Source organism: Lytechinus variegatus, chromosome 3 (assembly GCF_018143015.1).
Source record: "Lytechinus variegatus isolate NC3 chromosome 3, Lvar_3.0, whole genome shotgun sequence".
Classification (NCBI taxonomy): Eukaryota; Metazoa; Echinodermata; class Echinoidea; order Temnopleuroida; family Toxopneustidae; genus Lytechinus; species Lytechinus variegatus.
Window position 1 is genome coordinate 36,017,326 of NC_054742.1, and position 24,621 is coordinate 36,041,946.

At 36.3% G+C, this 24,621-nt stretch overlaps 1 protein-coding gene across 3 annotated transcripts in view; it reads right to left on the reverse strand.

The window, feature by feature from the left end:
* Window positions 1-350: 350 nt before the first annotated feature.
* Window positions 351-24,621, reverse strand: part of LOC121410891 (angiotensin-converting enzyme-like) — a 29,068-nt gene continuing 4,797 nt past the window's right edge. Inside the window, exons 2-13 of one of the 3 annotated variants that reach the window (XM_041603256.1) lie at window positions 15,373-15,531; window positions 14,913-15,000; window positions 13,963-14,106; window positions 11,980-12,171; window positions 11,490-11,587; window positions 10,385-10,557; window positions 6,513-6,736; window positions 5,289-5,433; window positions 3,778-3,876; window positions 3,328-3,450; window positions 2,709-2,890; window positions 351-1,658 (exon numbers count right to left, since the gene is read on the reverse strand). In XM_041603256.1, coding sequence (XP_041459190.1) covers window positions 1,576-1,658; window positions 2,709-2,890; window positions 3,328-3,450; window positions 3,778-3,876; window positions 5,289-5,433; window positions 6,513-6,736; window positions 10,385-10,557; window positions 11,490-11,587; window positions 11,980-12,171; window positions 13,963-14,106; window positions 14,913-15,000; window positions 15,373-15,531 — 1,710 coding nt within the window. In that variant the 3' untranslated portion in view covers window positions 351-1,575. Of the gene's footprint in view, window positions 1,659-2,708; window positions 2,891-3,327; window positions 3,451-3,777; window positions 3,877-5,288; window positions 5,434-6,512; window positions 6,737-8,331; window positions 8,556-9,096; window positions 9,321-10,384; window positions 10,558-11,489; window positions 11,588-11,979; window positions 12,172-13,962; window positions 14,107-14,912; window positions 15,001-15,372; window positions 15,532-24,621 lie in introns of all 3 variants that reach the window. The other 2 variants (XM_041603255.1, XM_041603254.1) reach the window with 2 other exon arrangements.

Genomic DNA, 24,621 nt, shown 5'->3' on the forward strand with positions numbered 1-24,621 from the left:
AGCAAGATACATGTGACTTAAAGAATAGAATATGAAGTATAAAATAAACATATACCAAACGTTTTCCCTGTGATGTAATAATGCATGACGGTGTTTATAGATTTTTGACTGTATAAAGTTAAAATAAGATGAAATAAAAGAAACATATTTCCATCAATATTAATGTTCTCAGTGATGAGCTCGATTAGTAGTATTTCACAGGTATATTTTTAGGTAAACATGAACAACAGTGTTCGGGATTAAACTTTTGGGGTGTTAATACAAGCAAAAACGGTCGCTGAATTTTTATTTATTCTTCATCGTCTCCGTACTTCTGCTTCGCAATATGAATAAGTTCTCTTTTCTTTCGATTTTTATTGCGTTGCATTCCATGATGATATCATTCGCATGTTGTTATGTTTAGAACATACTTTACTTTTATATTTGTATGATATTTCATCTTATTTTTCAGTTCCGGTTTCAGATTTTATATCGTTATTTCATATTTTAAATGACACTTGTATTTTCCCTGGTTTTGATGGTTTCATTTTGTGGAACCGCCTAACAGCTAGAACAACTTACGTCTCTTGATATCGGCTAATATAATTAAGTATACTGTACATGTATATGTAATATAACATACGCTAGAATAATGAGATGATTTGAAGTGATTATTCAAGAGTTCATGTTTCCATATCTATTTGAAAACCATGATACAGATGTTGAATGTAAACGGCTCTTAAATTTATGTCAAGAGATATGTGAAAAATATGAATTCAATGACGAAAATATTCTACGGAACTGAAATAGTGATTGTGCTTTATTCTGAAATTAAAAAGTACTACTGATGAAGATGATGATGCATGTAGACATATGGTATTGAATATGCAAATTGTTACTTATTGGTATAATAAAAGTCATTGGAAAATGAGCGTTTCAAAATTGTCAAGTCTTTGTGTTTTATTTCCAGTTCACTGTATTACCCAGGCGTCGTTGAACACTGGTACTCCGTGTCATAAGAACATAACTACTAAATTATGTCCCGATCTCAACTCAAGTAAAAACCAATGCTCTTCTGAATTACAAATGTATGTCTTAGTATTTATCTTCATTTTCTAATATACAAATAAAATGAGTGTTTGTAAATTTGTACTCCACTAACTTATCTATATGATCTAGATTACAAAATTTGTGAAATAATGCATCTATATTGCATTGCTATTTAATTATTACAGAAAACATCGTAGCTATGCTCATAATTGAAAAAAAATAGTAGTTTGTGATATGGAATATATATAAAACCCTAACCGTGAATAATCGTTTTCGAATACCAATACTTGGGTTAAGACCGGCATATAAAAGTTAATTTATGATTGCTATTTCATTAATCCACTATTATTCGACTTCAACTTTAGTACGGATATAAAACATAATTTCTTCGTTGTTATAATACACACTTTTTTGTGAAAAAAAATGTCACACCTGATGACATCAAAAGACACCAAAGATTTTTTTTACACCATGATAATCGTTCTGATGTAACAGATCACGGTGAGGAGTAAGTTTAAGCTACTAAAGAATTACAAATCTTGGTTCCTAAAATATTCTCGCAAGTATAATGAATATGCAAAGGAAGATCGCTGTCGTAGAAGGCTGTACTGTTACGCCAAAGTTTGGATCTGCAAGATTAAAACAAAAAAGAACAGATTGTAAGTTCATTCAGATATCAAATGATATTTGCTCAATTTAGTGTAATTTAAAAATGGCATTAAAGCTCAAGCTCAAATATTTCATTCAGCTTTTAAGTTCCTTTGAAAACCGTTTTTATTTGGCTTGTCAATCTGGCAATATTTGGATTGTAACTTTGACAATATTTGGCTTGTCAATTATATCTAGTCAGTTAGTTATTCACCTATAAAGACCTTCGGGTGGGTGTCAAGTAAGCCTTAGTTTATTAGGTAGTCTTTTGACTACCTAATTTTTTAAGAAATGCTTAATCCGAATCCTCATTTAGTCTTTTATTTTGGCGTTATAATAGTCTTAATTTATTAACTGGCCCCTTGTTGTTCTTTTCTTTACAGTTTGTTCGTTTCAACTTACATTGTACACTTTTTATATTCATGTTTGTTATATGTTTGTATTTTGTTGTAGGGCCTCCAAGGACAACAGCATATCAATTACTGATGGAGCCACCCTACTAAAAAAAGACTAATAAATAAATGAATAAACAATAAAAACGGTATTAATTAATAAAGTGTTAATATGATGACTATAATTGTTGGAAGCGCATAATGAGAAATCTTTTCACTTTAACATGGCTAACATAAATCATGGATACACAAGGTATGCTAAAATGAATACCTATTAACACCAGCCCTGCTTAAATGTGTGCAAAATAAGAAAGTAAACAAGATTCAATAAAAAAAATACAGAGGCATTTTGGAGACGAATTTCAAGCCATGCATTCATTTAGAGTACAATGTCTTTTAAGACAAATGTGACGAAGGCAAATGGTTGTGAAGTGGCAAGTAGGAAGTTGGGGTCCGTTGTCCGAACAATAAAGTAGATAAAACATCATAAAACATAAACAATAATTTTGAATGCTTGTGCTTTGTAATGTCTGATATTAGTTTCAATTGTTGATGAAATATTGGTCGCAAATTTCCTTCTTGTCTCTGGCCGAAAAACCAACCTGTGTGGACATGCAACAAACCGGGTATAGTACTGACCTGCTGGTGTGTATGTTTCTGGCCATCCTGCAATGTCACCATTTCGTTCATTCTCTGCTTCCAGATAGTCAATCAGGGGTTGGAAGTAAGTAACAAGAGCAGTAGCATTCATTTCACGAGAACCGGTGATTGCTTCCATGGCGTTAGGCCAAGGCTCACTTGAACCCTTTTTCAGCATGTCTCTGAAATCATAGATAAATGTATATCACCTTTAATAGAGAGAGAGGAGGGGGCGGGGGGGGGGGGTCGATTTATCTTTGCACCCAATCCCTCTCTACCGAATTTCGACAGTTCTTAAACCGCATTGTACTGATAATGTGAATCAACCAAATGGTTATCTTCTAATTATTTTTGTATAATTTCTATTTAGCATGCTTTTACACTTGGATTGACTTGTTTGCTGTGATGCAAATTTCGATTTTAGGACGTATAACATAGACCCAAAGGTTACATAAGATGAAAGTTATTCTCAATATAAAGAATACGTACACAAAATAAGCACGCCAATATCATCTTCGTTTATTTAAATCAATAGATTATCGAACAAAGAAAATTGCCTTGATTCAAATATTCATAACACTTTTATAGTAAAAAAAATGGCTGAAAACGCGGAACTTACGACAGAAGTGTACCAGCTTCTCTTGATTGGTAAATATCACATTTATGAAGAGGACCAACATGACCTGCTGCTTTGCACAAAGCATCGTGAAACTGGAACTGTATGACAAAACTGATGAAATACCTGCAAAGAATGAGACAAATCTCTTGATGAAAAAAAGAAGAAAATCCACATGAATGATCGGATTCAACATGAAAGTTTCAAAATTCAGTCTGTGAAATGTTTGATGGAGTCTGGGTCTTCCCATGCGTCGGATTTCCACAGAAAACACAAACAAGAAATAAATTGCAGACACCAATAATGTTATCAGTTGGCATTTGTTTTATGCATGTTTGTTAACTACGATGAGAGCTTCTCATCAAATAGGAGTTTCCCTTTTTATACGTGGCCACTATTTGGCAAAAAATTACCTGACGATGTTATCTCCATAATTTCAGCTTTTATTCTCACCTGATATAAGGTACGTCAGAAGGAATGTGGAACTTGGCTGCAGGGTCGAAATCTTCTTCCGTACGGGTTACAGGTGGGATGATGCCCTGGTATTGCAGTCTTATGGAAAAAAAAAAAAGTGTACATTAGAAAAATAACAACGACGCTAATTCGGTCAATATTATGGTTGGGATCTTTGAAACCTAATTTCCAACTCAAAATTCATCCTGATTATAATTATAAACCCTTTTTGTGTTTAATGCCTTTTAATAAGTGAAATAGGGATTGTTTCTATAAATCCACCTTTTCTGTCCCGCTGCATCGTTTCTCAAATCAATGTTGTACAAGTAGCATTCTCATTCTGTGATTTGTCATTTAGAAATAAGTATTAATCACTGTCTATTTTTGTTATGTTAATGATGAGGCGTGTCTCCATTCTTTGACTGGCGCTTCTGCTATTGAGTATTGATTAGACATCTAACGCTCGAGTCCCCAAGTGGCAATCTTTTATCGTGCGAAATACCCGATAAGCTTTTTTTTTTATTTGAAGGAAAATTCTTAAGTGACTAAATGTGTGATCTCTGGAATATATATTTTGATTCAGGAATAGTGGAATGTCATTTGATAAAGATAAATAAGTTTATTCTCATGGTATTTTGGGGAGTTATAACATCGTTAAAATATTTTCGTTCTAAAGCTAGTGTACTGTATCCAACGCAGATAGCTCTACTAGCCACAGAAAAGCTGATAGGGGTGATGGGTCCTTCGGGACCGGGGCGCGGCCGGGCGGGGGGCAGAGCTACGTTTTCAGCAGGGGGCAAACATGATACCTTGACTTGCAGCGGCAGCGGCCCAAGGGGCAACCTAAATCTGATGAGTTAAAAAACAACAAAAATAAGATCCTGATAAATTCTGGTTTACTGTATTCGCCTGCACCGATATTGAATGAAAGAGTCACAGCCAACAAAAATAAAAGAAGTACGTGTTGGTGCAGTTGATAGAGGTACCGTTATTCATACAAACATTACAAGTTAATAATGCAAGTACTTACTACTAACTAGACAAGGCTATCGGCTTAGGCCTGGCCCCTGCTATCCGTTCACTAGTCTTCGCCCCTGTTACGGGAAGCTGCATTTCCCAAAGCCCAAAGCCCAATACTCAACAGACTCACAAGACCCACCCCAACCTAATCCAACAATCTTCCCCTAACATATGCCCGAGCTCGACTGGGTACGTGTCAACAGGGTGGGGAAAGATAGGAAGATTTGGGAAGGACTTGGGTGGCGTCGTCTACCATGTCTACATCTTCTTCTTTTCCCTAGTTGCTTCTTTCTCACCAAATTTCTGCTTCCACCTCTCTTTTCCCTCTTCTTCATCTATTTCTTCTCCCTCCTCATTTCCCTTTTACTTTTCATTTTACTTCTATAATCATCTTTTATCACCACTGCTTAAAATGTTATATAACACTTGCGATGTCACCATACTTTGACTAGATACTTCAGGTACTATGTTAATGCGTCCACCGACTATACCTTAGTTTCCACCAGTCTTCATTATACTTTGATTCGGGGGTAGTTCCGTCAAAGATTCTCCATCTATATCGATCCATTAGGTACCCAAAAGGAAGGAAAGCAATCTTGTCCAGTGCCATGCTCATCAAAAAATTCAGATCGGCCTCTGTAATAACGGATTTAGATGTAAAATAAGATAATAATATTGCTGTATTGGGAGCGCGTTGGATATTTTTTGTGCAATTGTAATGGTCTGAATCTGTGCAATTTTAGTTATGACCTATTTCATCCTACTGGGAAGAGGGAATGGCAGAAACAATAATTTTGCTGTGATATTTTATAGAGGACAATATCATTAGAAATATGCCGGGAAATATGATACAAAAACAACAACGTTTCATAAAGAAACGAAACTACAATGTTTAAAAGCATATCTAACATTGTTTGTTATAAATTGTGACTCGATTCGGTTTTGTTTGTAAAATGTAATGAGCCGTTGCTAGTAAATTATAATATACTGTTACTTTGTCCCTAGATATATCAATAAACCTGATAAAAAGCATACCATTTAAGTTCGTACAATCATTGATGGGAAATGTTATTTTTCACTCTACAAAAAATTGATACTGTACTGACACTTGCATGATAACATTACATATGGAAAAATACGAAGACAAAATTGAAACAGATTGGTGGAACGAGTGCGTAACATGGATTTTATATTTAGGTCACGGTTTACAAGATGTGTTTATAAAAATGAAAAGACAACACTTTGTTTTGTTTTCGGATTAAATAATAAGTGAAACACAAACACTTATGGTAAATGACCCAGACTTAGAAAATAGATTTGTAATAAGATGGTTTTGATGTGAGCATGGAATAATTAGACGTATATTTATACGTTTAATTTATGTATTATTACGGAGGCTCCATTTTTTTTATAAAAATGTAGAGCCTCCAATTTAGTCATTATGGGATGGATGGAAGGCAAAGTGCATAAGAAAGGTTTTATTACTGAAAAGTATGATATAGCGCATAAGAACAAATTTGGTTCTATTAAATAGTGTACATGTAGAAGAGCTGTATATTCGATCGGTTGAAAAAAAATTCCACGAATCGACACCAAAAATATTTTGAACAACTATTTCCTATAGGACTACTAACCCCGACTTATCCATCCATCAATTTGATCCTAAGTTTCAGATTCGGAAAAGGGGAGTATAAAAAAGGGAATCCCTGATATACCGTCGTGATCTGCAACTTCATTCAGAAGACCGACGGAGAAAAGATGCTGTGGTGTTGAGACAGAAAGAGCTAGAACGTCACCCACAGCCTCATGAAATCCAGGATTGGCACCTCGTCTGTACTTTACAGGTTGATCCTTGTATTGCAGATAATACTCAACGTGTCCCATCTCGTGGTGAATTGTGATGAAGTCATCCTGCGTGATATCTGTACATTGCTTGACTCTAGAAAATCAATCAAGTTTTATTCTTCATTGCATGCTGGTTTCAAGATCAAGATAGGGTTCGGATGCAGGCAGGGGTGGACTGGTAGTCATGGTAGAATTGTGGATCCTACTAGGATCCACGGTAGAATAGGTGAATGAGGCAGGTTTTTCATTTAATCCAACAAGTGGTTTTTGGACAGAGCTCAACTCTGAGACTTCTAGTCCACCGGTTTCTCTGATCCACCTGCGAAACATAGGCCCACCTCTCGTTGGAATCAAAACTGGTAGTGCCGGGGGATGAATGAATGTTTAACTTTAAAAAAAAATCAGCCAATACATGCGGCATAAAATGATTTTTTATGGGTTATTTAGGTTGTGCTTTACCATGCATTTTGAGCATAATTCTTCCATGCGTTTTGCGTACATAGGTCCCGAAGAAGGTTAGTCGTGTTAGTATGATCAGGCAATCGCTGGATGCGGTGAGGTGTTCGATCGTTCGTAGCGGATGTCATTCATGAGTGCGTTGATACATCCCAAGTATCCCACAGTTTATATCGATGGTTAACAAACTTTGACGTAGATAAGAAAGTTATTTACTTTAAAGTGTACTGCAAAAACAACCAGTTCATGTTCAATTAATATTCAAAGTTGCCACGCGTATTGTTGTGACTGTAGGGGCTACACCCCTCAGCTTGCTCCTATAAACAAATTGACTAAGATCCTTTCTCTAAAAACTCTAAATACTCAGATTGATTTTTTAAAGGAATTATGATACAAATATGATATTTATGAGATAATTTATCCATCTAAGGTTATATTCGGCCTTTATACTGACTGGGTATACGGAGTGAGTAATACTGATCACTTTATAAACTGCTGGATATTAGTAGAACAATGGAGATAGGAATTACTCTTTTGAAAAAATAATACAATACTCAGCCCAGTGAACTAGATGTTGACTTCAAAAGCATGCAATGCTGTTTACTATATGAACTGAACAGTTTGTCTTGTGGTATAGTAGATTGCTTTAATCTGAAGAAAACCATAATTGGGCTTTTTTGCTCCACTTTCGAATCGTTTAAACTGTATAGAAGTGTTGGTGTTGGAATGAGTTAGCTGATGTCCCAGATGATGTTAGGATTTGATTGGGTTATTTTGAGCAGTGTATTCGGGATGTTTTACGGAAGATGGTGAGATTCTAAATGGTAATAGCTGACGCAGATGATGAACTCTGCTATATATCAAGCTGTCTTTCAATATTATTGTTCAAGACCTCATCCATTTTGTTAATCCTTCCCAGGTTGTATATTTGAAATATATCTGAGTCTTGTAGTAACTTGAGATTTCATCCATGAGCTGATTTCCAAAGCTTAAAATGCGTTTGGTAATCGTGCAAAATTGCAACCTATGTTAGTGATTTTATCTCAGGGGATTATGGCCTTAACTATTCTGACGGCGGAGGATAATTTATAGCATTTTCTTAAAATCATGAAAGACAGCCTAATAGGACATGTAGAATGCAATCTTGTACAATAAAATAGAGTTACGATAATAATCACGAAAAATACGGAATGTGTATGACTGAAGCAGGCGGCAAATATGTATTAAGTATACCCTCATCATCTTCGACCTCGTCTAAGAGACCAACAGCTTTAAGATGGGCCGGTGTCGAGACAGAAAGAGCTAGAACATCACCCACAGCCTCATGGAATCCAGGATTGGCACCTCGTCTGTACTTTACAGGTTGATCCTTGTATTGCAGATAATACTCAACATGTCCCATCTCATGGTGAACTGTGATGAAGTCGTCCATGGTTATATCCGTACATTGCTTTATTCTAAGAAACACAAAGTCGCTGATTATAAATATCAATTAAGTCCGTCCAGTTTTTAGAATATGATGCTCGTAGAGGTATGAGTTGAAAAATGTAAAAATAAAATAAGTCGTAAACGGGATAAACTTATAACCTTCTGACCTATTCGAACTTAGTAGCGCCATTTGTTCCGTTTCACTTTTGTTTTCCCTTTGTTTATTTTGCCTTATGTTCATTTTTCTATGAAGATGAATCTGAATTTGTACCACTTCACTCTAAGTCAGTTGAAATGAGCCAGATGCATTGGTATATTTGAAGCCACCAGAAATTAGAAATTACCAAAACTGATAAAACAGCATCAAAGCTGAATTGGTACATAATTTGGAAAGTTATAATAAAAGAACTTCAGAATGTGCTATTTCTATGTTGACCCAAACATATTTTTGGTTAACAGGCTGAAAAAAGGAAATGGAGAATATCACGTTTACAGATGTAATGAGACTTGATAAAGATGAGATGAAAACAAGATTGTGTATCCAGAATAAACGATGTAGATAGAAAATACCCTCATCATCCTCGACTTCATCCAGGAGACCAACAGAATAGAGATGGGCTGGTGTCGCGACCGACAGAGCGAGTACATCGCCTACGGCCTCGTGGAATCCAGGATTTGCGCCGTCACGGTATGACACTGGTTGGTCCTTGTACTGTAGGAAATACTCAACGTGTCCCATCTCATGGTGAATGGTGATGAAATCATCCATGGTTATATCAGTACATTGTTTGATTCTAAATATGGATCAGATACATCCGGGTATGCAATGAGAGAATGTAGAGAGTATACAACAAAGGATGTCAAAATTGTATTTGAGCAAAAAATAAAAGGTACATAAATATTCTCTCAAACCCAAATCGTCTTTTTCCGACACTGAATTAATACAGATCATCACACTAGAACCACCCCCCCCCAAAAAAAAAAGTGTTGGAAGCCCAATATCTCAATCTTTAAATGATCGATATATGATATTGATTATAGTAATATATTATGTCTCTGTTACACCATATGAAATTTACGCTGTAAAAAGTGGGGAAAATGGAAAAATATAAGTTCAATGATTCAAGCTTCCAAATTTCCTTTGAAACAAAACATGAAACAGAACCATACAACGAAGGGAAGCAACACCAATCTACACAAGACAGCATAAACAACAGTGGTGCACCTAGATCATCGTCAACTTCTTTCAAAAGACCAATTGATTTGAGATGAGAAGGTGTGGATACAGAGAGAGCAATAACATCCCCTACAGCCTCATGGAACCCCGGGTTGGCGCCATTGCGGAACAGAACGTGTAGTTCTTTGATCTGGAGGTAATATTCTACGTGACCCATCTCGTGATGGACGACAATGAAGTCCTCCATGATCACCTGGGTACATTGGGTTATTCTAGGAGAGGTGGAAGAATACGACGAGGAGGGCGATGGGGGGGATAGGAGTGGGAAGGTTGCAGGAGGTAGGGGACAGTAAATGTAAAGTAATGATGTTAGCATATATAGTAGATATTAATACGTATACTTTATTACCATGCTATTTTAGTACTATAATATCATAATGTTTCAATACACAACTGAAGAATTTAAAGCCAGCCTTTATCAGTGTTTATAAAACATTAAATATTTCCTTAACTTCGAAAATGGAAAATACACCGATATCAGAGAAAGGTAATTACCACATTTGAGATGAGTGTTAAGTAGTCCTAATACGAATGTACAAAAATCCCACAAATTTCGAATCGTCAATATTACTATAATCATAATCTCGTACTATCAAAAACCGACTGAGAGATTTGGGTTACCTGAAATCCTTTTGGTTGTAAAAGTCCCAAGCTGAAGCATGGCATACAACGTCACGTCCATCGCTTGGTCGTTCAAGCATCGATTCGTTCCAGAATTCCTCAGGCATTGGGATCAGTCCAAGTGACGCAAAAAACTCATCTGAGACTTGAAACATTTGCAGGGGAGTATAACCCTGTATAAAAGTATCACGGAAAACGTTTTAAAACACACGATGTTTAGAATCATGCCATCATATTAAAAGGGAGGTTCACCCCGACAGAAAAAAATAACATTGCAAAAAGGACAAATAAATATTGGTTAAAGTCAGAGCGAATACCACCAAAATTAAGAAAAGGGCTATTAGAATTTTGATTTGCGCATATGTGAGCAGCTTCCAATGTATGGTGAATTAAAAAAATCGATGAAATGTCACTTTCTCCTAAAAAAAAATGAAAATCGTTGTTATTGTACCTTACATATTATCAACAGACAACGCACCTGAAAGAAGACAATTAATATCAATCATCACGATCCTTTCCAAAATTGAGAGTTGTACATTAATTTTTATATTACATAACACATGCGGCAGCTGCTAGTTTATGACGTCACAGAAAAAAAAATTCTATTAAGTTTGTTTATATTTGATGGATTTTCCTCAAACCTTCACCAATATTTTTAAATCATTTTTTCTGCTTTATATAGAAAACCTTTCTTCAGTACGAACAACCCCCTGATTCATATTTTTTCTTCACATAAAAACTACGTTCACCAAGTTTATGTCGTTCCGATAAATAATGCTGCCAAATTCCAAGACACGTGTGACCAATGATCACAAACATGACAGTGGATATCAGGATATATTCTCGACTGTAATGCTCGATTGTCCATTCTTTTCAATATTTGTTTTTTTTCTTCTCTACTCTACTCAACACCACTCCTTATAACAAACGCACAAACATCCAGACAGTTTCTCTCTAACATGTTCAACTACACAGAAACACTTTCTACTTGTTTCATTCTCCTTACCATTTTCTCTCATATAAAGGAATCAGCAGTTATACCATAGACATACTATATCCATGATAATTCATACTCTATACGTACAATGTAAATAGTGCAACTTACCTTTTCAATAAGGACTGGCGTGATATCTACACTGGGTTTATTAGGGAATGGCTGGCAGAGATCTAGGAGTTGGAGCCAGGATTGGGCCCACATATTACCTGTATGTTGTGAGACACCACATGATTAGAGAACATTGAATTAAAACTTCAAAGCTTACCTCTTTCAAACTTTTGTCCCAATAGATTTTCTCTTACTTTCGGATCTTTGTATTCTAACCATTTAAAATGATTTCAGACAATCATTGTTATTTATATGATATCTATTTAGCCTTTAAAAAAACTTCGATTTGTGAGTAGGTTTCGGAACTTGGTTACGAAATAGCGCCATAAATTACATACATCACAACGGAGCTGCATTGTGTTCTCATGATCTTAAGAGCAACAACGATTATTTTGAAATGTACCGTTATTTCAAGAATGGACAAAACCATGATCGCTATGACCCAAAATCATATCATCTATTTAATTTGACTAAAGTATATATGGCCTACCAAGTATGTGAGCAGGAATAGGTCCACGCAGGTTGATATAATCGCTGCCATACACATTGTATAACTTTCTACGAACATAAGCGTGCAGGTTGGTGTAAAGTGGTGTGAGTTGATTGTATAGCTCCTCGGTCATTTCTTCTAGATTATCCACCTCATACCAAGAACGCCAGTAAGCTCCGTTGTCAGGTTGATCTAAAATAAAAACAAAAATCAGTTGATAGATAATATAATTTCATTATATTGTCATAGTTGTAGAGCTTTTTGGTAAATTGTTCTTGAGGGAAAAGCCTTTTCCAAACAGGGGTAATTTTCAGAAGGTGTGTGTGGGTGTGTTAGGAGTAAATGTCCCCTGGATCAGTGCCTGGCCCGTATAGACTCAGTTGATTTCGTACCAATAGAGCATGTTATTTGGATAATAACAAACAATGAAACAGCTCCAGTGTGCATTGAGGACCAATGATGCAGCTCTCTTCAGCGTTAATTGGCTCTACCCATTTCATATCTAATTGAAAGCACACGGCATAATATTGTTTTATTATGTTTCTCCTCTTTCGTCTCCATATCCAACAGTCCATATTAACTTGAAGATAAAAGAGGGCGGAAATGCCCAAAGGGGAAACCCTTGATAAACAGCATTTCCAATTGGAATACGTTATGACGTCACAGCATGGAGTGTTTTTAATGACGCAGACAGTCGATTTGTAAATAATTAATGTCTATGCCTCGACCACGACTATCAGTATGTCGGTAATTCCTTCGTTTCATTGCAGATCATGTCTTAAATATGTTATGAATTTAATAGTTTCATTCTCAGAAACAAATTGAAACGCCCATTTCAACAAAGTACTGATTAGTGAGTCTTGCCTAACTGCTATGTACTTAATTAATTCCTCGAAATACTCATATTTAATATATTGTAAGTAAATCTTTTGATTGTATTGATAAGCAGATGTGTTTCATTAAAAATATCGATGGGCTGCCCCTTTAAATTGACTATGTTGATAGCAATTACATAATTAATTTATTTCATCATTACTGTCCCCATTGTATTTGTATAGGCCTAGTATTATCGTCTTGACTAACATTATTAATCTTGAAAATAGCCTTACTAAAATTGTATTATCGTGTTTTGGCATAATGTTTTTGTTCATGACATTTAAACATTATTTTTTTCCCCAATGATTCCTCTTTGGATTGATTTTGCAAAGTAAAATTGAATAATATCAAAGCATTCCACAATGAGTGTCAGCGACATCTCAACAACAGGTATATTTTAATGTAAAACTATCAGTCTTAGAATGCTGGAATGCTAGAACATCAGCAAACTAATTCTTTAGGATTTTAATTAACTAGGGGTTTCGTGAAACAATCTTATCATTCACACCACGTTGGACTGTTAGCATGATGAAATAAAAAACGGTATTTCTCACGTATCATTTACTTCCCATGTCAAAAATCAAAAGAAATCATGAAAGGTCAAATCCTAAAATAAAATTGTAAAAAGTCCCGAGATTCTCACCAACGTGATTTAATGTCTATCCTCTACATTATATGTTTATACATACATCGGTGTTTAAAAATAAAGCATTGGTGTGTGGGGGGCTGAAGAGGATTTGGTGTGGGTGCGTGATGAGTGGGTTTGCACAATGCCTCTCTGCTATTTTTATTTGTTATAGCCATCAGTAGCGTAATGAGCCCAAAAAAATTTTAGGGTCAGAAATGACGTATTTTAAAAAAAAGTTGCGAGCGAGCAAAAATTTCGACATTTTTTATGACTAAAATTCAATTTTGCGATAATTTTTTACATAATATTCAGAAAACAATATTCATATTACACCCTTCACTAATTCATTTTATTTTTTTTCCCTGGTCATGACAAATGGGGGGGGGAGGCAAGCGCCCTGAAGCCCCCATCTGTACGCCACTGATAGCAATGGAATCAATGAAAAGTGAATCATGTGCGTCATCATGATAATTATTTACCATTGGCTTGAGCAGCCATATTTTTCAGTTCGACGTATCGGACGTAGTCCTGTCGGGCTGGAGCTCCGACCTCATCGCGCCAGGCATCCCATGCCCAATAAAGTTCCTGGTAGTCACGTGACTCAGCCATGATCCTGGTGAGATCTTTGCAGATATCATTGAAATATAAACAGAAGAAAATTCATATAGCACATATGATGCTAAATTTACATGATTCATACTTTTTCACCGACATAATAGAAACTCGTTATTAATGTAGAAAAAGAAACCCGTTCTGCGAATTCGAACACAATTTCATGCAACCAAGTATAGAAATAGCTAATCCAACTTTAAGGGCCAGCAAAGCAAGTAAAAACTAGGAAAATTGAACAGGGTAGTCGTAGGAGTATTTAGTAAAAGTGAATTTCCGAAATGTTTTCCGAAATGTTTTCCGAAAAGTCTCCCTTAAATAACATTTATCATTGCGCCATGGGTCCGTATTCTGATAGCAGGTTTAACTTAAACTCAGGTTTAAGTATGGATAGCCAATTGTTACATTAATCACTAACAGTAGAGATATCATACTTCAGCTCAATTGGCTCTCAAATCATTCTAATTGTCTAAGAAGTATAAATGATTGTCTTCACCATCGATGAATCAGGAAAGAGCACAGTAAACATAAGAAACATACAACTTTAATAAAAAATTTGCTACTTTTGGCTTCCCATACTTAAACCACAACTTTAAACCTGAGTTTAAGTTAAACCTGCTATCAGAATACGGGCCATGTTGTTTAAAAGAAAGCGCTGTGCAATCTCTCTCTCTCTCTCTCTTTAAATATATGTTTTCGAAAATATAAAGCAAAACTGATAAAACATCTATTATTTTCCTTGATATGATATTACGGAAATGTAACTTATTCAAACGGAAGAGCGGATTTATTTTGACAGGATGACATCTCAAAACCTCACCTGGTTCTAAAGAATAGCAGGTACCGTCCTCCTTGCAGGGTTTTCCTGTTGCATAGCGAGTCTCCATGTCCGATAGTAAGTTAGTCAGCTGTATGAAGTAGAGCAAACTCACAAATAACTCAAAAAGTTGAACATGAAATTACCAATGAATCAAATAATAATGCGCAAGAAATAATAAACTGATATAGTTTTGATATTGTATTGCCCTGAAAAATAATGAATGTATAAATTTGAATAAATTTTCACATACTTCAATGACTACTAGCTTATGTCTTTCGAAAGCATCACCCTCCTCGCGCCAGAAAATGTATATTTGAAATATTCTTCATGTAGAGCAACTCCCCGATGAGTGAAAATTTGTCTTTGAAGATTTTGCTCTTTGGCTAACCGCCAATCTTCTGATGTGCTGACTAGAAAAATACGCATGTGCAAATCTTATCCGGGGGATGTTTTACCCTACCTCTTCCAAATCTTCCTGGTTTTCCAAAGCAGCATCACCAATGTATATCAATTTACCCAGCAGTCGCTTCGTGTTATCAGAAAACCCAGTCTGGTCAAACTGCAGAGCCTGCGTTCTCATTTCATTATCAAAGTTTGATGCGGCCAAACTAGCAGCCACCTGGGATTTGAAAAAAAGAAGACAACCAATCATTTGAAATATATTCATGATGAAGTATTATGTTTATTAAATGCTTGTACGGTTGTATAGATTTCTACCTATTTAGCAAGATAGGATACAGTGTTTGTATTGCACAAATCCTTTTCCCTGCCTACACATGTATGCTCAAATCATTGAATAAAGGGTATAGTGAAATATTAGTGATAGGACTCCGTTCTGTCTGATGTCAGAGGGGTTTTTTACCGAGCGGTGCCGTAATGAGCCAAAAATTGAGGGGGGGGGGGGCAACATGGTATGATAAATCTGTTACATAATATTCAGAAAATAACATCACACTTTATCCTTTCTTTGCCTCTTAATTTGTTTTCCTTTCGTAGTTTTTTGTCTGTGGATTTTCAATTCATTTTTATTTTGTCTTGGTTTTGGAAGGCATGGCTCCACCCCCCCCCCTCTGGTATATGTCATTGATACTAACTTGAAATTTAATAGATACAGAATGTAACGGATTCATTCTAATATTTCGCGCCTACTAAATGAAATATGTTAATGTCCTGTCCTGCGACTGGCTGCTAAAACAAGAAAAGATGTGGATTGCGTTTCTGGCATTATACAAAACTGGAATAAAAGCTGAGCCTATATGTATTGTGTACAAAAGTTGCTCATACCTTATATTACGTTTCGGAACCATAATGAATGTATTTTGTTTTGAAGAAAACGATTGTATTTTCAAAACAAATTTTGGACTTTGCTCACGGAGGTTATTAGGGGAAATAAAAACAAATATTTGTTTGTAATATCAGAAATCAACAGGGTAAAGGTCACGATGATGCTGACAAGACGAGATTGCAATTACAGACTTCGTAAGACCATGAAAAATGAAATGACGAGATATGAAGTTCAAGTATCGTTTTGATGAGGACGAAAAAAACGAAATGCCAGGAGATTGATTTGATAAGATCTTGGGAGCGATTTATAAACATTTTCATCTGACAACATTTCTTGATCGTGATTGGCCGAGAAGCAATGTTACCAATGTAACGATCGGATAAAATGTGACTTGTCGGATAAAACGTCCGACAAGTCTATTCATTAAATGTTCTCCTGGAGAACATTTAATGAATAATTAATCAATAATATAATCCTAACTGTTAGCTGTCTTTAAAGTATATGTCATGATGACGCACATGACTCCGTGCTTAAACTACCTCGGCCAATTCTTAATCGCTTTTGTTGGTGTGTCTGATAAAGCATCAATCACATCATGCTTGCAAATAGGCTAATTATCGTAACTTGTTGATCTACTTTATATGGGCGTCAGCCCTATTGTTCTTATGATACGGTTTGTATTGAGCGAAGTCAGATGAGAAGCAATTTCATTAAACTGAATTGGGATTTCAGTAGATTTCAAGAGCAATGGTAAAAAAAGGGGAAGTAGTTTTCGAGGGTTTGGACAATAGCATGTTGTTACCATTGCAACACAATTTCAAACAAAGGTGAATTTTTTTTGCACCCCTTAACTAGTGTGTGTCCAATTTCAAGAGAATTGGGTAAAACGAATGAAGTAGTTCAAAACGCATTTTGAGCTTTTAGCGGTCGTATTTGATCCACAAAGAGTTTTTCTGGGTTTTGGAGCATAATATACGGTTACTGTGGGAACACGATTTTCCGACAGACGTCCAAAAGCCCATTTTTTGCACATCTTTACCTCAAGACCAATGTATGAGCCAAATTTCATGAGAATCGATTGAAAACTGATGAAGAAGTTCGAACCGCAAGATTTTTACCCAATTTCGCCATATAAATGTTGTTACCATGGCAACACGATTTCTAAAGCACACACATAAAAAAATAAATCTTTTATATCTTTACCTCAAAACCAATGTGTTTGCCAATTTCCATGAGAATTAGCTAAAAAATGAGAAACAAGTTCGAAACGAAAATTTTTAACCTCATTTTTTTCCACAATATACCGTTACCATGGCAACACAATTTCCAACACATGCGAAAAATGTGTCTTGCATATCGTTACCCCAAGACAAATGTGTGTTCCGAATTCCATGAGAATATACTGTAACGTGCAAGCCCTACAATGTCTTATTAATCATATTCATTAAAAACAAACAAAATATTACAGGACCAATTTTTTAAACTCTTAAATACTTTTTTTTTGGGTATGATATCAACAGACCATAGGCCTACAGACGTCTCAAATTTATTCTACCATCTAACAAGGATAGACCTCGTTGAAGACTTGCGGTATTTATTTAACTGTACGTTCAGAGTTTATCATGATTTATTCCAGCAGCGACGATCCTGGGCACCGGGGGCAGAGCCCCCCACACACTTTTTGAAGCACTGAAAAAGTGCCCTTTCTCGTATAAGTGCCAAGTTTTACAAAAAAAATGCCCCCTCTCGAACATATTCTGTTCCCGCTTTCACCTGACAATGACCCGAATCAGTGTCCCTTTTTACCCAAGAAAAGTGTCCCTCACTAACGTTTTCTGTGCCTTCTTACGAGAGAAAGACCCGTTTTATGTGTTAACGAGTAAAAAATGAAAAAAAAAAAAAACACAAAAGAAATAGTGAGTTAAGGACATCATTGACTGTCTCATTTGCATGTCAATGAATTGTGCATATCACTGTTTTGTGAAAAATAAGCAAAACTCTGAAATGTCATAAAACTTTTTTATTTTATATTCGATTTTCATGAAATTGTCAGCGTTGTGCTAGTTTGATTTTTCTATATTTATTTAAATCAACATATTTCTGGGGTGGACTTGACCTTTAAGTGGGGTAGATAAGCAATGGCGTACAGATGGGTGGGCTCTTCCCCCCCCCAAAAAAAAAAAAATCAAGACCAAGAAAAGGCAAAAAGAAAAGAGAGAAGGGTGATATATGATATTATTTTCTGAAAAATTATGTCAAAATCTTTCACAGTTGGATTTTCGTTATAAAAATGTTACAATTTCTGCTCGCTTGCTTTGCTCGATCGCAACTTCTTATAAAGTTTACGTGATACGACAAATCTAGCCACCTCTAAAATTTTGGCTCATTACCATTGTTCATTTTTTCCCTTTGTTTTTATAGTGCCCTTTTCGAAAGAAAATGTGCCTTTTTTCCCTGTGCCCCCTTTCAACTTTGCTCCGCTGCCCCTGATTTATTCATCTGACATAACAATTGTACGACACAGGTAGGCGTGTCTTTTTTTATACAAAAACTTGCGTCTTCATGTGCAAGTTAATCTAATAATCCTTGACATGAATTAAAGGTTCTCATTTTGAACTCTGATGTAACATTTTTATAAAGATGTAGTCTATGATTCAGATTTTACTCAGGATTCTGAAACTAAAACAATGAAATAAATTTATGAAAAACATCTAAATTTATTAATCCCTTAATTACTGGAATCAAAGTTTTGACATTTTCTACTTCCCAAAGTTTTAGCGCAGACTTAGACCATGTTTGAAGTTGTTGGAACTATTTTTTTTTCTTCCAAAATTACATCTGATGTGCATTTTAAAACCCTTTTGAGTAACCACTCTGCGTGACTTAACCAAAGCTTATTTATAAACTTGATTTACATAATGCTGGGATACATTAACTTTTACCTATTAAAGGCGTTGATCTAATATTTATTCTTATTTTATCTAACCTCGTATTTGTTTCGGAGGGTCACTAAGCGTAAACGAATGACCTTTTATTTCCTTTATCTTTTATCCACCCTGAATTGTCACTTATGTTCAAATATTAGCAGAGCAATATACCTCTTAATGATAGCAAACAGTAATATCAGTATAACATGGGGAAATAAATACAGGTAGTCGAGTGGTCTATTCTTTTAATCGGAAAATACCCAAATTTATGCAACAAACCGGTTAATTTTCAATTGTTATTTCCTCTTAGCATTCTTAGGTAGAGGCTTGCGCATACATTCGTAATTCCGAAGCTTCGTTATTCAGAAGGTTCGGATATTCCGAAGGTTCGTTATTCCGAAGGTTCGTATTTCCGAAGGTTCGTAATTCCGAAGGTTCGTTAGTCCGAAAACGAAATGAGGTTCGTAATTCCGAAGGTTCGTTAGTCCGAAAACGAAATGAGGTTCGTAATTCCGAAGGTTCGTTAGTCCGAAAACGAAATGAGGTTCGTAATTCCGAAGGTTCGTTAATCCGAAAACTAAATGATTAACTAACCTTATTTCGTTTTCGGTCTAACGAACCTTCGGAACAACGAACCTTATTTCGTTTTCGGATAAACGAACCTTCGGAACAACTAACCTTATTTCGTTTTCGGTCTAACGAACCTTCGTAACAACGAACCTTATTTCGTTTTCGGATTATCGAACCTTCGGAATAACGCCACAAATGTTCGGATTAACGAACCCTTTTACGTTTTCGGATTAACGAACATCGAGCTATAGGCAATTTGCGTATTTCGGAATTACGAAGTGTAACCGAGGTTTGTATAGCCATATGAAATTCTCGTTCTTATCACTCAATATCTCCATGACTTATTTCTAACAGTTAAGAAGGAAAATGTCACAAAATAAACCTGAATAATTGACACTATATGCTAGCCAGTTGTAAGTATTATCATCCGAATGAAGGCTTAATCGTGTTAATGGTAAATGTTGAATAATATGAATTATCATCCGAAATTCCACTCTTGCGAATGTGGAGTGACCATCAGATCGTTTTCCATTGGCTGGTTCTTTTCAGAAAATTATGAATTTTACCTTTAAGGACATTTTGCGCCTCCGTTGGAGTAAGTTTTATACTCTTTAGAAAACGTCTTTGAATACGTGCTTTATAAATTTAGGGAAAACATATCTTGACCCAGGTGCTAAATGGGTACCCGGTAGGATGTGAAAGTCATTGTAGCTTGTCCAGTATTGTGTGCGCCTCACAGGCGACTGACTGGAATACTCCCCAGGGAGTGGAGGATGTGCACACATTGTGTGCGGGAATGACTGATTGAATCCGATGACCGGGGTAATAATATATCTGTAAAGCGCTTAGAAACGTCGTTCCGATGGATTAAGCGCTATATAAAAGCGGATTATTATTATTATTATTCCTCTAAATTTTCATTTTTTTTTTCATTAACAATTTTTATGTGAAGCCACAACTAAGTCCTCTAAAAACGTTCATATATACTTTATGCAGTGATGAACTGCAACAGTGACAGGTATATGGGTCTTTAATCAATAAAGATGGTGTTTTAAAAATTGTTCAAAAAATTGACTTTGAATCCAAGATTCAGGGCGATGCGTATAGAGAAAGGTGAAGAAATATGGAAATTGCGTTTGGAATAAATCCTGGAAGTGGATATAATGTGGGATGAGCGGACCCTAGATGAATTATTCTCACTTAAAGTCTGGCAGACAAAACCAGGAGCGGATCAAGGATTTTCCAAAAGAGGGGGGAGGAGGCATTTTTAAGGAAAATTTTGAGCAAAAAAGGGATTTCATTACCAATTCGAAGTGATCTGTTCCAAAAAGAGTTTGACAAGCAAAAAAAAAAAAGATTTTCCTTAGGAAAACTACGTTATTTCGTCATTGTTTTGACAAGCAAAAAAGGTCTTCACTACAAAATCCACCCATATCTTCCAGGAAAAAATTGACAACCCCCTAAAAAAATAATAAAGTCAAAGGTTTTCACCTGCCTATATCATATTTCACAATAAAATACTTCTTGTGCCTCTCAAAGCACGGGCCAAAAACAACAATGGAACGATACATGAATTGATAACCCTCTTCCAAAGGTGGGAGCCTGGATCCGTGATCATTAGCTACGGTCCTCAACTCCCCTCCTCAAATGGACAGATACTATGATAGATCAACTTCAGTAGCATAAATAAACCAAGAAAATCATTATGATGCTTTCAAATTACAAAGGGATGATAATTTTAGGGCAATTTGTTCCTTTATTCCTCTTCACAAATTGCCGCACACTATGCAAAAATGTCGATATTAGTGAGGTTCGTAATGGCGCTGTCACACCTTGGCGTTTTAGACAGCGTATGCCCGACGTATGAGGAATCTGGCGAATACGCTGGCGTACGTCGAATACGTTACGGGCTTTGGTTAGGGTAAGTTTTGCATACGTTAAGAGTACGCTAAAATACGCTGGTATACGTCGTCATACGGCGAGGTCGTCGAAAAATTTTGTGCAAGCACAAAATTTTTCGACGTATGCCAGCGTATGGCTCATACGTCCTGCATACGCGGGCCATAAGTTGTAGGCAAGTAACGCGATCGTTGATACACGTTGACACACGTTACTCGTAAGTTACTCATAAGTCGATGTACGTCGAGATGATGTCCAGCGTACCCTAAAACTTACTTCTAACCTATGAGTAACGTGCTTTGAACGTATGTGTAACTTAACTCCAACGTATATTGACGTATGAAGACGTGCTATGGACGACCACAAAACTTACTGAACGTGTTTATAACTTACAGCTACCGTATAATGGCGTATTGACAACGTTTATAGGAATTGGTATATAAAGGTGGGGTTCACAGGAGTTTTCTTCGGCATGGCGTGGTGTTGATACGGTGATGTATCGTGCGGTTATGATTTGAATAGTCGAGCGGCAGCCTTTTTATAGGCTACGACAGGTGTTCGTCAGCGATACGCTGGCGCGCGCTATGCGTAAGTTAGGCTATCGTAGGGCATAAGTTGTGAACGCCAGCAATACGCTAAGCATTCGTTGGAATACGTTACTTATAAGTTAACGAAGCGTTCGATATAAGTTACTAATACGTTATGTATACGTCCAACTCGTTATGAATACACTAAGTATACGCCCAGAGTTGAAATAAAAAATCAAAGTTCAGCGTATGCCGACGTTTTAGAGAAATTTTGATACGTCGGGCATACGCTGTCTAAAACGCCAAGGTGTGACAGCGCCATAACTGATAAACTGTTGCATATACACTAAAAAAATAGTGGGTAATATTTTAACCAGCACGAGGGTAATTATGTGTCCAACCAATTTGGGGCAGTATTTTACCCAATGTGGGATTCGGAAGCATATTGTCCAGTAAGGTTAGAAAATAAGCAGCAATTACTTAAGAATGGGCAAAATTTCACCACACTGGATAAATGAAAATACCCAAAAGAAATGCCCAATGTTGGCTGGACACATAATTACCCTCATAGAGCATTTTAACCCAATATTTTTTGTATAAGGCAATAAAGTATAACATTGCGTTGGTCGCGATGGTTTATAATTATTACAATCGTGTAAGATTACATCAGTCACGTGTCTATGATTTTTAAGATAGCACCCTGTATTCGAACTTGGCCTTATAATGTTTGTTTTAAACGTTATTCTAAATTATTCGTCTTTGGGCTGAGGCGTAATGCTGCTTTAGTATGTTCTAGAAGTGTCGCTCAATCAGTCTCGACTCGAACAAGAAATCGTTACATTTTCGTCCTTCCTTTGATAAAATTATAGGGCAACCTTGAATCTTCATTTCAGATTGGGGTTATAGGTTGAGGACCCCGGTGAGTACTAGGTCAAGTGTGGGTACAAACATGTGTCATGCATGGTCCAAACGTATAGTAAAAAATGTAATCGAGCAAGAGATGCAGATGGATGTTTCCAACATAATATACCTTATTATATAAAAAAACAGACCATACGCAATATTGTTCTGAGACCATGGAGACTGATGGTCATCTACACTGAAGTCACATCCAGTAGACCAGCTCCATACCTCACGAAGGCTGATGTTGGTATAACGTCGTAATAGCTTTAAACTATCTGGAGTCAGTTGCATAAAACTTGCCATACAAAAACTCTGGCAAAAAAAAAGCTATAGAGTTTTTTTTATGCAACGAACAGGCCCCTGGGGTCGCGTTCGTCTGTGTGAATGAGATAAAAAAAACAAACTATCACTCTCTTCCTTTGTGATTTCTAGAACTCTTTAACTCCCCTCGTCATCATTCTCTCTCCAGCCATAAATCCGACTGGTTAAATCAAGTATGATCATCATATGATGTACGGCGTTTATTTAATTGTAGGATAAGGAGCACTGTCGATTAAAAACCTTGCCCACGGGCACATTGCCATGGCCAGGGATCGATCCTCAGACTTCAATGTCTATATAGTCCTTAGACTACTCGACCACGACACCTCCTTTGTTTGTGGTTCTTAAATTTGAGCAGAACAGATACCACACTGCCATCATTTTCTGACCTATCCTAACCAATGATTGGAAGCCCCAGGACATTTTCTGATTGACATTGACTTTAATTCTATCTATCAGCAGCTCATTCTTCACAGGTCATCAGAAACAAAACCCCAACATAACTAACTGTCCTCCGCCACTATGTACTGTACGCCTATATGCATGCAACATTAATTATTTTGCTGTTTGAAATAATCTCGTGTAATACTGATGCACAATAAGCGGAGGGTATTAATACAAATGTACACTTTGGAAAAGCTGTCAAAATAATATCTCTAAATTTCAAAGATGTTTTAGCATACACTCTCCCCTATAAAAAGATTTATGTTAATGCTTGAACGAAAAAATCCAATCGTTGTTGTTTGAGTGCCAGAGGTAACTTGCGCTAAAGTGAAATAAAATTGGCAAAGTAGTCTGAATCAGGTACGGGTCAACGAGGGGGGGGGGGGCTTGGAGATCCCCCACCCACACACACATACACACACCTAAGTTCAAATATACACAACAAAAAAGTAAGTCCCCCCTAAATCAAATTGCTGTAACGTTTGAACGGAATTAATTTGAGATATGATATTTCGTAGGTGGTTTTCTACACTCATTAAGCAACTCTTGGGGAAATATGAGATTGATCGGTTGAGTCATGCATGAGTAATCAAAGATTGAATTAAAAATGACCATTTTTGAAAGTCACAAGAGTCGTTTTTCAGATTGTGCAAATACAAAGTTGGACAAAAGTTGATTTTAGGTGAATTTTATGGTGTTATACTGTTTTACTATCCATCATATAGCCACTCCACACACAATTTTGATATCGTATTTCATGGTTGAGTGAGCACATTGTATTGCAGGGGCCACAGAAGCGCCCGGCCCCCCCCCCACTTTTTTTCAAAAAAGAA